This window comes from Cydia strobilella, chromosome 19 (assembly GCF_947568885.1).
Source record: "Cydia strobilella chromosome 19, ilCydStro3.1, whole genome shotgun sequence".
NCBI classification, from domain to species: domain Eukaryota; kingdom Metazoa; phylum Arthropoda; class Insecta; order Lepidoptera; family Tortricidae; genus Cydia; species Cydia strobilella.
Genome location: NC_086059.1, coordinates 12,640,478 through 12,653,970, shown reverse-complemented (window position 1 = coordinate 12,653,970; position 13,493 = coordinate 12,640,478). Strand labels below are relative to the sequence as shown.

Below are 13,493 nucleotides of genomic sequence, written 5' to 3'. Positions count from 1 at the left end.
ACGGCTCCATATAGCACCCTGGGTAATATTACCGCCTTGTAGATCCAGTGCATCATTCCCGGCTTCAATCCCCAGTTCTTTCCCACTGCCCTTTTGCATTGAAACAGTGTTCTTATAGCTTTTGCCGTTTGTTCCTTGATGTGAGTCTTATACCTGAGTTTACTATCAAGAGTAACGCCCAGATATCTTAGCTCATCCACCAATTCTAATTCCGTGCCTTGTATCTTTATGGGTCTTATCTCCTTTATCCTTTTATTAGTAAATAGCACTAGCTTTGTTTTCGCCGGATTAAGATCCAGTCCTCTCTCTCTGCACCATCCCAGAACCTGTCTGAGACCTCTTATCATTATATCTCTTATGACGCTGATAACCGTCCCTCTCACTAGCAGCACTCCATCGTCAGAGTATGCCTGCATGTACACACCTCCTCTGTTCAGCTCTTTCACCATTGAGTCTAGCAGAAGACACCACATTAGGGGGGACAGACATCCCCCTTGTGGGAATCCTCTCCTTGGACTAATCGTCTTTACTACTCCTCCTAGCTCCGCCGTTATGGATCTTCCTTTGAGCATTCTCTCAATCCATTGTGCTATAGTCGGTCGGATGCCCTCTCTCTTTAGGCTTTCCTCCACGGCCTCGAAAGTTGCCTTGTCAAAGGCCCCCTCTACGTCGAAGAAGCAACCTAATGCATATTGTTTCGTTTCTAGTGCCCTCTCCACCCTTACCGTTAGGTTGTGTAGAGCGGTCTCCGTTGACTTTCCTGCCATGTAAGCATGCTGGTTCCCGTGCAGCGGGTCCCCACTGCTTTCCACTTTCTCTCTTATATGCCTATCTATCACTTTCTCTAAAGCCTTCAGAACAAACGACGATAGACTTATGCTTCTGAATGACTTCGCTTCTTGGTACGATTTCTTACCCGGTTTTGGCAGAAAGACCACCCTCACCTCTCTCCATACCCTCGGAATGTACCCTAGTGCTATACTTGCCCTGTATAATTTCACCAGGTCCTCTTTTATGAATCTGTAACCCTTCTGCAGTAGTATCGGTAGGACTCCGTCCGGGCCCGCAGCCTTGAAGGACGCAAAGGAGCCGATCGCCCATTCTACCCTTTCCTCCTCCACCACCTCCAATGCCGCCGCCCAGTCGGAGCCCCCCCGACCACTCTGTTCCTCACCTTCTGTCGACTCCTTACAGTCCGGGAAATGAGATTTCAACATGACGCTTAATATCTCTTCCGGTTCTGTGACTAAGTCTCCATTCACTCTCAGGCTGCCCAGTTGACTCGCTCGGTCTCCCGCCAGCAGTTTTACCACTCGCGCCCCCTCCGAGTAGCTGTTTATGTCTCCCGTGAACCTTCTCCAACCCTCTTGTCTAGCTTTCTCTCTCAGTCTGGTGTATTTGTTCCTGACCTCTCTGTACGCTTCCCAGCTCTGAGAGTCGTCCCTCTTTGTCGCTACTCTCATTGCCCTACGCACCTTCTTTCTTACCTTTTGTAGTTCTCTGTTCCACCATGGCTGCCCTTTGCCAGTTTGTACCAGCTTCTCCGGGCATGCCTTGTGGTAAGCTCCCATTATAATCTCTTTCAGTCTGCGCGCCCCATATTCTAGGTCGTCCACATTCTCATACCTGACTTCCGAGTCAGCCAATTCCCTTAGCTCCTCTTCATACTTCGCCCAGTCGGTTTTGCGTGGATTTCTTACCTTCATCTTTTCTACTCGGCTTTCGATGCTGTAGAGTATTCTGCGGTGGTCAGACATGCTATCCTCCGCATCCACCCTCCAGCCCCTTACCTTATCGCTCATCTCTTTCGTTGCCATGGTGATGTCAAGTACTTCTTTTCTCGCCCTCGTTACGAACGTTGGTGTGTTACCAATATTCATGATCTCTAGGTCATTGCTGATTATAAATTCTATTACTGATTCCCCCCTTTCATTGGTGTCGGTGCTACCCCACACCTCGTGATGTGCGTTAGCATCGCAGCCAATAATCAGGGGAATTCCCTTACCTCTGTACCACAGTACCATTTCTTCTAGTTCCTTTGTTGGTGTCACTCCATCGCCCGGCAGGTAGCAGGACGCTAGCGCCACCTTGTATCTTCTCCCATCATCCTCTATGAAGTGAGTTTCCACCGCAACAAGGTCTCTGTAACATAAGGTCATGACACAACCCATGTTTCTCACATTATTGCTCACATATATGCATGCTCTAGGAGGTAGCTCACCATTATGTTCATAGTAGAGAGCTCCCCCCAGATGTCCCAGGCCTGACACCTGATTCCTCCATGCATACGGTTCTTGCATCAGTGCTATGTCTACTTTGGCCCTCCTAACATACTGTCCTAACTCGGACATTGCGTCCTTGCAATGTTGGAGGTTTACTTGGCATATTCTTGTGTGTGTATTTGTGTGTGTGTTATTGTGTAGTGTTCCCTTTGTGTCGCCCTTCTTTTTCATTCAGTGTGTAGTGTAGTTGTCCCCGAGCTGCTACTCGGAGAGCTCAACGCCGGCGACATCCATACCCTCCTCTCCTCCTGTATAGACATCGTCGGTTTTTGCGCTCTCCTGCTTCAGCACGGGTTCTCCTGTCGTCCCTTCTGGTTTGGATTCTGAGGGTTGTTGATTTGAATTGGCCCTCAGAATCCGAACTCGTACACTGGTAGCCGAAAAGTCCAGTACCTTGGTCTTTTCCGGCCCCCAGCTCTCCTCGACTCCATCAGGAACCGTATAGGTCAGACGGGTCCCCAGCTCTAGAGCCTCCCTACCTACTGCCTTCCAGCCCAGAATTTTGAGTTCCGGCCGATCGGGATTCTGCGCAAAAAGGAACTCCTTTACGTGCTCAGTGTCCGTATCTCCCGGAACCCAAACCTGCACCCTATTCTGCTCTAGCTTACGCGAGATGATCCGGTGGCCGTCCAACTCTCCGAAGTCCTGACTTAGTAGCCACTCCCTCGACTCCGCCGTTTTTGGTGTCACCAGGAAAAACCCTTCTGACACCAACCCCGACGTAGCAAATCTCGGTGCTACTAAGCCAGGCTCCCCCCTCACTACCTTTAGGACGACCACCTCGATCAGGTGCGTAAGCCTCTTCCTGATGAGCTTCGCCAGAGCCTCGTCCACCGAAGCACCATCCTCTCGGCACACAGCCACTGCCAGACCACGGTACGCCTTAGCTACGCTCCGTGGTCCGTCAGCGGCTGCCTTACCTTGGTTGGGGCGCTTCGCCGGGGGACGCTCTGAGCGACCCTCATCCGTACTTTGCCTCTTCACCTTCAGACCGCGCTTGCCCGGGCCAGGTTTGGCCTCCCCCATTTTAATCTCGGGAATGCCACCCCCATCCCCCGCAAGCGCAGCCTTTCTCCTAAGCAGCTTTGCCCTCTTCTTCTGTGCCTTCGACTCATACTTGTGAAACTGTCCTTCCAACACCGGTTCGACTTCCCTAACGGTTTTCCCCCCCGGTGGTGACCGCAACAGCTCGTCCTCTTCCAGTGTCAGGCTCCCCAGCATAAGGACATCTGGGGTACCCTGTCCGGATCTTCCTTGCTTCGGTGCTAGGAGTTCCTCGTCAGTACTCAGAGTTCCTCCTTCTATTAGCACGGTCGGGGGTCCACCGGCTGGTTTCACACCCTCTCGCACTTTTGCCCTTTCGGGCTGCTTCTCCGCTGACGCGGTGTTTATTTCATTGGCATTCATTTTATTACTCATAATTCACTGTCTAGATAATGGGAAGAAATACATTAGAATGGTGGCAGAGCTCCCTTACCGCCCATCCAGCTACATTTACTCCTACGCAGTGGTGCCACCCCCCTGCGCATAGTCGTTAACGGCAGCGATTGTGCTAAGTAGGCTCGCAGGCATGGGAAGACAGCTCCTGTGTTGCTTGTTTGTGGTGAGAATGTGCACGTCGGTTTACCCCTAGGAGATCTCTCCTGACCTCCCGGGGCGAACCATTGCACACATATTTCCTACCACTCCAGTTTCCGGTTTGACGCAGCAGTAGTTCACCCCAAGAGCATCTCTCCTCGACGCCCCGGGGATCCCCGACAGCCGCACCTCCCCTTCAACCAGACACACCACAGGCCCTGTCCACCCTCCCCTCTTCCGCTTGCGAGCCCAATCAGCACCAACCCCCCGCTGCCCACAGCCGGCTGTGAGGGTCCTTGGCACGTCCTCCCACCTTGACCCTGGGGGTTTTGGGGCGTGTTGCCATGATGGGGTTTCCTCCAAGACGACAACACGACCCTTGCACTCCTCATTTATCCGGGCTTGTGACCGGCTCTTTTTGGACCACGGATGATCCGCAAAGAGGCTGAGTTACTTGTGGGTACGTCGCACAATGACCTTGGTGCGGTGCGATGGTGTGTTACGGCCATAAGGGACGCAGCTATGCGGTGGAATGAGATAGCAATATCACTTGCTCCCTCTAACGCATAAATGCGTCCCTTAGATTGGCCTACGTTGGCCCAATATAGGGACTGCATATTGCAAATCAGTGACACATATAGTTTGTCAAAGGACTGTCTCATTTCAAACGTAGACAAAGAGAATCATACTATCTTTGTCTTACACTAGTACTAGCACCCAAACTTTTAATTATAAGGTCACTCGTCCTTTGCTTGAAATGTACGTGACATACGCTCTTATGGATTTGACTCACAGGTGATACACACGCGCACTATATAATTTTTTTGCCATAATCTTATTCCGTATTCCAATATTTTACACTGATAGGGTAATGCCCATTATAGGGGGCCCATTACTGGATCCACGCCCATTACCGGGGTACCATTACTGGAGCTTTGGTGACGATGACTGGAGAAAAAAAATAGTTTTCATTTTAGTATGTGAAAACTAATTGCGGTATCTTTGATACAAGACGCCTGAAACATGAAAACCGAATAGGACATTCATCTTTTAAGTTTTAACACGCTAAGCGGTGGAACTTTAACATGTATCAGGGAAATAAAATATCACAAATACTCCAAATTCCATCTTAAATGTCCCATGACTGGTGCCGTTACTAATTTGTTAAAAAAGGACACAAATTCTATGAACTTCCTATACAGTTATGACTTTATGACTATGACCGTTAACGTTATAAATTATTAATAAGCTATTATTACGATAATGGCGGTTTTTATCACTTCTAAAATGTAAATGACGCGCGACTCAATTACACATTCGTTTTAATTTTGAAACGGTTTCAAATTACGGTTAAAACAGGTACTATTAATTAATCAGTTTTATGCCAGCACCACACTGCGCTGTATTTGGCAAATATTCGTATTGCATCCCTTTTGTTTTGTATGTCAAAGGAAAGAGATGCAACACGAATATTTGCCACATAAGGCGAAGTGTGGTGCCAGCATTATACCACATTGCGTGGCTAGCACGAATTACCTTGCCGGCGTGCTAGCATAACGCGCTATTGACTTTTTTCGAGACTAACATTTGTCACGGAAGGAAAACTACCCTCATTCTATTTTAGTAGTATAGCAACATGGCACGAATCATGAGACGTCAAGAAAATTTGAAGTACTTAAGTATTTTTTCAACACACTTGCTCAAAACGACGTTTTTATTCCACCGATTTTTGGCTCATAATTCTAGATATTAAACACGCGTGCTCTTTCAGTGTATTATTCCACTCGTGCTTTTTCATTATATTATCCGACTGAGTTAAGAAGGTAACTGATTGCTAATAATATGCATGAAAAGGGAGCCTTCTTTAATTGGTCAGACTGGCGGGCACCGGCGCGCCCGACCGCCTGCGCGGTGCGCGGCCCGCGGCCGGGGCGAGGGGCGGCCGGCAGTATGACAGATGCAACACACAGTACTAACTGTTTTAATATTAAAATTCGATTAATATGAGTTTCTTTTTTTTTCTCGCAAGTGTGTTGAAAAACGTCGTATGAAACGCGTATGGATTGGTCATTGCACACATCGGCTTTCTTATGCGCGCTCGCTTACAGCTCGCGCGCACAATATCGCCTCGTGTGCAATGACCAACTTAGCACACTTGTATCATAATGTACTATTAATATTTCAATGATACCTGTAAAATTTCTACCACTTTAAAAATTAACTGAAACTAACAACAACAAAAATTCAAGCGAAATGTAAAAGTAACATGCATTATGCATATTATTTTGTTATCTGCCTGACCAGGAATATATGATCATTGTCAAGAGGGCGCTGTTATTTTCATGTATAGGGTGACAGTTCAGTATAGTATGAAAATATTAGTTCCAGTGAAATTCCGCAACATGGCGCATGATCATATATTCCTGATCAGGATTTAAAACCTAACTATATAGATGGCTAAAATCACGTAGGCTTATAAAACACATCTAGGTATCTATTCACCTGTAATATTTATCACTCTCTAATCCCGAGATAGCGATAACAAATCTTTAGCTCTTGCAACGTTCAAAACAACAATCAAAGTAGCTAGTAGCTACCGTCACTCCGATACATAACAACGCTTAAATGTATTCATTTTAGTCTTAAAATACTTGACAGTTTGAAACATTAAATTGGTAAGTGATATTAATATTATTATTGAGGTAATTTAACTTTAAATTAAATCTAGATGTAATACTAAATCTATTGTTTTCAATGCCTTTATTTAGGTCAAGGCAGCTTTATCATTGTCAGATTTTGAGTAGCCAAATTTATACAGTTAATATCATCGTTTTCCAATCCAATAGCTTTACAGACAGAATTATATTTCTGAAGGTAAAAAACAATTAAGCATCTTGTCGGTGTCGGCAAATAGTTTTGGGTTTGGGGTATTGTCTGGTCCGTTTCTATTGACGCTGACGGCTGACTGTACAGAACAAGTAATAGTATTATCATAACTGCACTCAAATGGGTATGCCATAGCATGTAATGTACCTTGAGCGCTAATCTGTCTTTGGGGTGCTTTGGGTCAAAATTCTTTTCGTTGTCTTGTTTCCGACCACTCTGTCACGCTTCTATTTTTGTCTTTTTCAAATTCAATAAAAAAAAGTTGAGTGCTATTTACACGTCTTTCTAGCCGTAGATTATAACTATCTTAAGAAAAAATAAAAATTTAATTTCACCCCATACAATAATTAAGCTCCACTCCGTCACATTTTTTTGGGACAAAAACACTACATAAACAAAATTCATAATTTTGACCTCTTTATCGATTTGCAATAAAAATTGAATGTGTTTTTTTCTTGTCCAATCAAGTTTCCGGTATAGCAACGTTCTGAAATCTAAGATTTACGTTCAAAATAAGACCGACGGGTGGACTTTCATGTATCAAATACCGTAACTTTTTCCCTCGTAATTTCAGCAATGGCGCCCCGGGAAGAGATCATATCTCCACCGCCAGAGCGCGCTCCAGTCCAAACAGCCCCCCGCCCCCCGGCCCCCGGACGACTGCAGCGCCCCCCTCACGACCACCCCGCCGTCTACATACGACCAGCCACCGTCAGGCCTAACATCGCTATCCGACGCTAGGTGGCGTTATTATTAACCTTGATTTTAAATTTTAACTGTAAGCACTGTCAGTGTTACTGTAAACAGTCGGGTTACAACACTCATATCCAGTATTAGAAAGGTAAATATTAAATGACAATAGGTAGGTTGAAACAATGTTTCTGATTCATAAATATGTTATAAACAAATATGATTTAGAAAGCGTGGTATCGTGTAACGTAAAACGATCACTTTATTAATTAAACAAAACTATCTAATTCTGGATATGAGACTAAAAATATCGTCTGATTTCGGCATAAACATTGAACACTAGCTATTACGATTACGAGTATTGTCATTAGAATTGTCATATTAATAATTTAGTCTCTAAGGTATCTGTATTATGTGTAAAAAATATAAGTCTAGTCTGATATAAATGATTTTAATTTTGGATTTAACTAATCTAACTTGTACCTATAGTTGGCTAATCATACGATACGAGTAATTACTTTTATAGCTTTGGAATATCTCAGTAATGATCGCGCCGCCAGAGCGCACCCCAGTACCAAAGAGGATGTACAAACCACAGACCTGAAATTTATGCTTACAAACCGCCCCTAGCCCCCCGACGACTGCAGCGCCCCCCACACGACCAACCCGACGTCTACATACGACCAGCCACCGTCAGGGATAACGTCGCTATCCGACGCTAGATGGCGCTGTTATTCAATATTTTAAGCGCTACACGTTTTTAATATTTTTAACAAGCAAAACAAGCATACATATCAGTGTCACTGTCAGCAGTTGGTTAACTACACTCATAGCCAGACTTAGTGTGTAAAAAAACACAAAATGCGGTGTGGTAATGGGGATGGAAACTGTCAAAGGTTTGCATAGATGGCGCCATCATAGATTGCCCCTTTCTCTTGTTTTGTTCTATGAGATTTGGCTTAAAGGGCTGGCATCGAGGCCATAAAAAAAACAAGAATTTGACAGACTACTGTAACGTCGCTAATGTCGCTATTCGACGCTATTGTCAAATTTTTAAGCGCTACAAAAATAAGGTGGACATGACAAGTAGTAGTGAAATATTTAGAAATGCTAGCGAGTGTAGCAATGCTAGAATCGGTTAGTGAGTAGTTGAGTATCTCACTACGTAATATGTAGTTACTTATTGAAATATCTTATCTGTTTTGTCACAAAGCTAATTGGCCCAAACAGGTAGTTAAGTAACAGAATAACGTATATTCAGCTTATAATGTAATATATATAAAGGTAATATATACTTACTTTAGTTACTTTTACAGTAATATTGTTTTCGGTTACCGCGATAATTACTGATGTAATAAAACTATGAAAACGGATTATATCGCGGAACGGATTACTTTTACAGTATTTCTTTATTAAATTTATTCCCCTGAAAGTACGGTGATTTTAAAAACACCTTATACAGGATTATCATTTATCAGTAATTTGCAAGTGTGTATATTTAAAATTTATAACAACGAAGCTTTTTAGGGTTCCATAGTCACATGAACTCTTGGGGGCGTCCATTAATTACGTCAGGCGTTTTTGACTGAGATTCGGCTCGACCCCCTCCCCTTAGGTATACCTACTCGCAGTACGCATGCACACATCCTCACATACATCGTGTTTCGGGTTCACTTTTGGCTGAGTTTTGTCATATTAGCCGTATGGTCTCTCTGGTATAAGTTTTTATCATTTTTATTCTCACAGAATTATTGTAAATAAACAAACAGACGTCACTATTGTTTACAGTACCTAACAGTATAAGGCCCGCAATGGAGATATAGTTATAATTTCGCTTGAACTGTGATGTACAAATTAAATTAAGAAAGGTAATCAAGAAATTGTAGAAAATTATTGAGAGCACCAGTGGTGCCGCACCACTTCCTAACGTAACTGTAAGTAACTGTCACAGTTTAAACGTGAAATGCTTAAACAGGGCATCAATTTAGTAGGTATGGAAATTTTTTTTGGTCCATTTTATTTAATTTCTACTATATATTTTATGTCGCACTATAAGGTACCTAATCATTATGTTTTTTTTTAAATCACTCAAAAATCTGGCGAAGAGGTTAAGCTAATATAGTTTTAATTTTTCAATGAAAGTCTTTATTAAGCTTTACTTTCATGATATTTTTCATATTTTTTGGACTCATATGGACCTCATGGTTCAAAAATTTTTTTTTCATTGGAGCGATTGTTTCCAAAAATTATTTCCTTATCAGAAAATGGTTGGTGAAGACCCATAATCGTATTCAAATACCTATTCAACGACACCCCACACCATAGGGTTACCTAGTACTATTATTATTTATTCTGTGATAGGGTTAAAACGAAAAAAAAAATTTACACCCCACTTCACGTGTGGGGAGGGACTCGGGACACTAAAAAAAAGTTATTTTTTATATTACCACTTGGTCAGCATGATTGATTTAGGTAAGTATCCAAGCCAAGCTTTCTATCACGGAGCAATTCCGCGGACGGACATACAGACAGACAGACATGGCGAAACTATTTGACTACGTTTCCTAGTTGACGATGGAACCCTAAAAAGTAAAAAACCGGCCAAGTGCGAGTCGGACTCGCGCACTGAGGGTTCCGTACTTTTTAGTATTTATAGTTATAGCGGCAACAGAAATACATCATCTGTGAAAATTTCAACTGTCTAGCTATCACGGTTCATGAGATACAGCCTAGTGACAGACAGGCAGACGGACAGCGGAGTCTAAGTAATAGGGTCCCGTTTTTACCATTTGGGTACGGAACCCTAAAAAGGATACAATCGAACATAATTAACCTAAGTCTGTAAAAAATGCATTAACAAACTAGCTAAGTAACTAATATTAGCCATTATAGAAACACTAAATCTCAATCATCTGTGAAACGAGCAATTAGAAGCGGCCGCAACTTGGTCGCCCTGTGTGCCCTCCGCTGTGTCCTCCAGACAGTGATACCAGTGCAATAAACAAATTATGGTGTCAACAATACTTTTCATTTTTTCTCTTTTAACATAGGTACAAAAGTATTTATGTAAAAATTAAGTTTTCTATCAATGAAATAAATACTGCCGCAGTAGAATATAAGTTACATTACTTATTTATATAGAAACTGCGAAAAGTCAATATCTCGAATCAATCTCGAATGTTCCAGTTATTTTTCACCGGTCACACCTTTGTTTACTTTGTTTACTAAATGCGACTATATCCGTCTATGCGCAGTATATGCCTATATAATGTCTGGCTAAATTATTTCCAGTCTGTTCAGTAGTCGACTCAACGCGCCGGCGCTCTCGTATCAGTCAGCTGTTCGACCTTGTGCGCAGTAACAAAATAAACCAAACAAAATGGATTTCAGCGACAAAGTTGTTTTAATAACCGGCGGCAGTTCAGGAATTGGAGCGGCTACCGCTATTTACTTTGCCAACCTGTCAGCAAAGCTGGTATTAGTTGGCCGTAAAGAAAAGGCCTTGCGGACAATCGCTGCATATTGTGAGAATGCAAAAGGAATAAAACCTTTTACTATAGTCGCAGATGTTACTGAGGACGGAGACGTAGAAAGGATCGTCGACGATGCCGTGGGACATTTCGGGAAGCTGGACGTGTTGGTTAACAGTGCCGGCATTTTAAAGCCGGGCGGAATGAAGAACTCCGATATGGGTAACTATGACACTATCATGTCTACGAATATGCGCGCCGTTTACCACTTAACTATGCGGGCTACGCGTCATCTCGTCGAAAGTAAAGGCTGCATTGTCAACGTGTCAAGCATAAATAGTACGAAGCCTAGCGCTTTAACCATAGCTTACAACGTTTCGAAGGCCGCATTGGATCAGTTTACAAAATGCGTAGCGCTGGAATTAGCGGAAGATGGGGTTCGCGTCAACTCCGTGAACCCTGGATTTGTGAAAACGAATATCCTGAGTGATGCGGGATTATCGGAAGACCAATTGGAGCTGGTCGTGCAGAATATTGTGAACAACATGCCGCTGAAGAAGCCCCTGGAGGTGGATGAGGTTGCTGGCGTCATCGCATTTTTAGCGAGCGACAAAGCAAGAAGCATTACTGGATCTTGTTACGTGATAGATGGCGGTAGCTTGTTAAAGTAAAGCTATGCAATCTCAAAGTACAATATATTATGTACTTAATTAGAAATGTTTATGGTTCAAAACCTAAATGTATCAAAAAAGTATTTCACATAATAATTATATTATTATGTTAGATTAGTGCCGTTGATGAATTATGTATTCCTTTATTAATAAAGAATTCTACGGGTGTTTTTTTGTTTTATTTTTAGTTTGGTTTGGCTAAGTACATATTGAAGGAAAGTGAATGGCATAAGAAGTTATAGTTGGTCAAGCAAATGTTGTCAGTAGAAAAAGGAGCGAAATTCAAATTTTCGGAGACGATATTCCTTCGCGCCGACATTTTTTAAATTTGCCGCCTTTTTGTACTGACAAGATTTGCCTGACCAACTATAGTTTTCGTAACTTCTGTTGTTTTTTCATAAAAAATATGTTCCTTCTTCCGCTATTCTAGAACATGCACTACAATTAACTCAACCAAACAATAGAAAATTATGACATGTCAAAGTCATTTCGGACATCTATACTTAGTCCGAAATAATAACACCCTTTTTTAGGGTTCCGTAGCCAAATGGCAAAAAACGGAATCCTTATAGATTCGTCATGTCTGTCTGTCTGTCCGTCCGTATGTCACAGCCACTTTTCTCTGAAACTATAAGAACTATACTGTTGAAACTTGGTAAGTAGATCTATTCTGTGAACCGATTAAGATTTTCATACAAAAATAAAAAAAACAATAAATTTTGGGGGCTCCCCATACTTGGAACTGAAACGCAAAATTTTTTTTTCATCATACCCATACGTATGGGGTATCTATAGATAGGTCTTCAAAAATGATATTGAGGTTTCTAAAATCATTTTTTTCTAAACTGAATAGTTTGCGCGAGAGACACTTCCAAAGTGGTAAAAGGTGTGTGTGTGTGTGTCCCCCCCCCCTGTAACTTCTAAAATAAGAGAATGATAAAACTGAAAAAAATATATATGATGTACATTACCATACAAACTTCCACCGAAAATTGGTTTGAACGAGATCTGGTAAGAAGTTTTTTTTTATAATACGTCATAAATCGTAAACCGCAATATACCTTTCACTCACGTTTCGCATAGAAAATACATTGTTAAAATTATGTAATGTACGGAACCCTCGGTGCGCGAGTCCGACTCGCACTTGGCCGGTTTTTTTTTTCTTTCACTATTTTAGTATCTTAGGGGCCATTTATAAATTACGTCACACTCATTTCATGAGTTGTCACTCACATCACACGCAGGTCACATTTGGCATGGCAACCCCCTCCCCTCTAATGTAACGTCACATTTTTGGAAATTTGGATGTCAATTAATGAAATCAGCAATTCTAATTAGATATTAATTACTATTTTACTAAAAAATAACCTATTTTCGATAAAAGCAAATATTAGAAAATGGAAAGACACAAATCCGATTAGAAATAAAATTTACACGAATATAAACATTTATTATTGTACAAACATATTATTTTTCACCACACCAGCTGGTAAAGGCTGTCTTGATTGTTCAAAAACTGATTAGAAAGTTGCATTTTCTCCACATGTGGGGCAAAGTAATCAGATAATAATATTATGATATTTAATAACGTTCATTTGGATTGAACTCACAAATTTATTTACATACAAGATATATACAGTGGTACTACGTAAACGAAATTAATAACTAGCTTAAATCTAAAATCTTAAATCTAAATTTGGATTTGATTTTGTTTGATATCTTACTGTTATTATAATTATACTTTTATTATTTTATTGGGGTTGGTGTGGTGTGTTGACTGGTGAAAATTTTTATGTTTCACTGGAATCGTGGTTCAATTTATCAAAAAAAAAACTTAAAACAATTTTACGTCACAACAGTTGATGTTAAAGAAGTGACGTCTCACCAAATGTGTGACTCCCCCTCCCCCTTGTCAC

General features: G+C 41.9%; 1 protein-coding gene and 1 long non-coding RNA gene across 2 annotated transcripts; both read left to right on the top strand.

The window, feature by feature from the left end:
- Positions 1-6,457: 6,457 nt before the first annotated feature.
- LOC134750204 (uncharacterized) lies at positions 6,458-7,499 on the top strand. Its single transcript, XR_010128549.1, has 2 exons — positions 6,458-6,535; positions 7,321-7,499. It is a non-coding gene; the product is annotated as an uncharacterized LOC134750204 (long non-coding RNA).
- A 3,242-nt stretch (positions 7,500-10,741) lies between these two features.
- LOC134750410 (glucose 1-dehydrogenase 3-like) lies at positions 10,742-11,727 on the top strand. Its single transcript, XM_063685583.1, has one exon. It carries the CDS (start codon positions 10,816-10,818, stop codon positions 11,575-11,577), a length of 762 nt encoding a protein of 253 aa, XP_063541653.1. The 5' UTR covers positions 10,742-10,815; the 3' UTR covers positions 11,578-11,727.
- The last annotated feature ends 1,766 nt before the right edge of the window (positions 11,728-13,493 follow it).

Bases quoted from the DNA above. Each gene is read 5' to 3' on its own strand.
- LOC134750410 (XM_063685583.1), top strand. From the start codon at position 10,816: ATGGATTTCAGCGACAAAGTTGTTTTAATAACCGGCGGCAGTTCAGGA.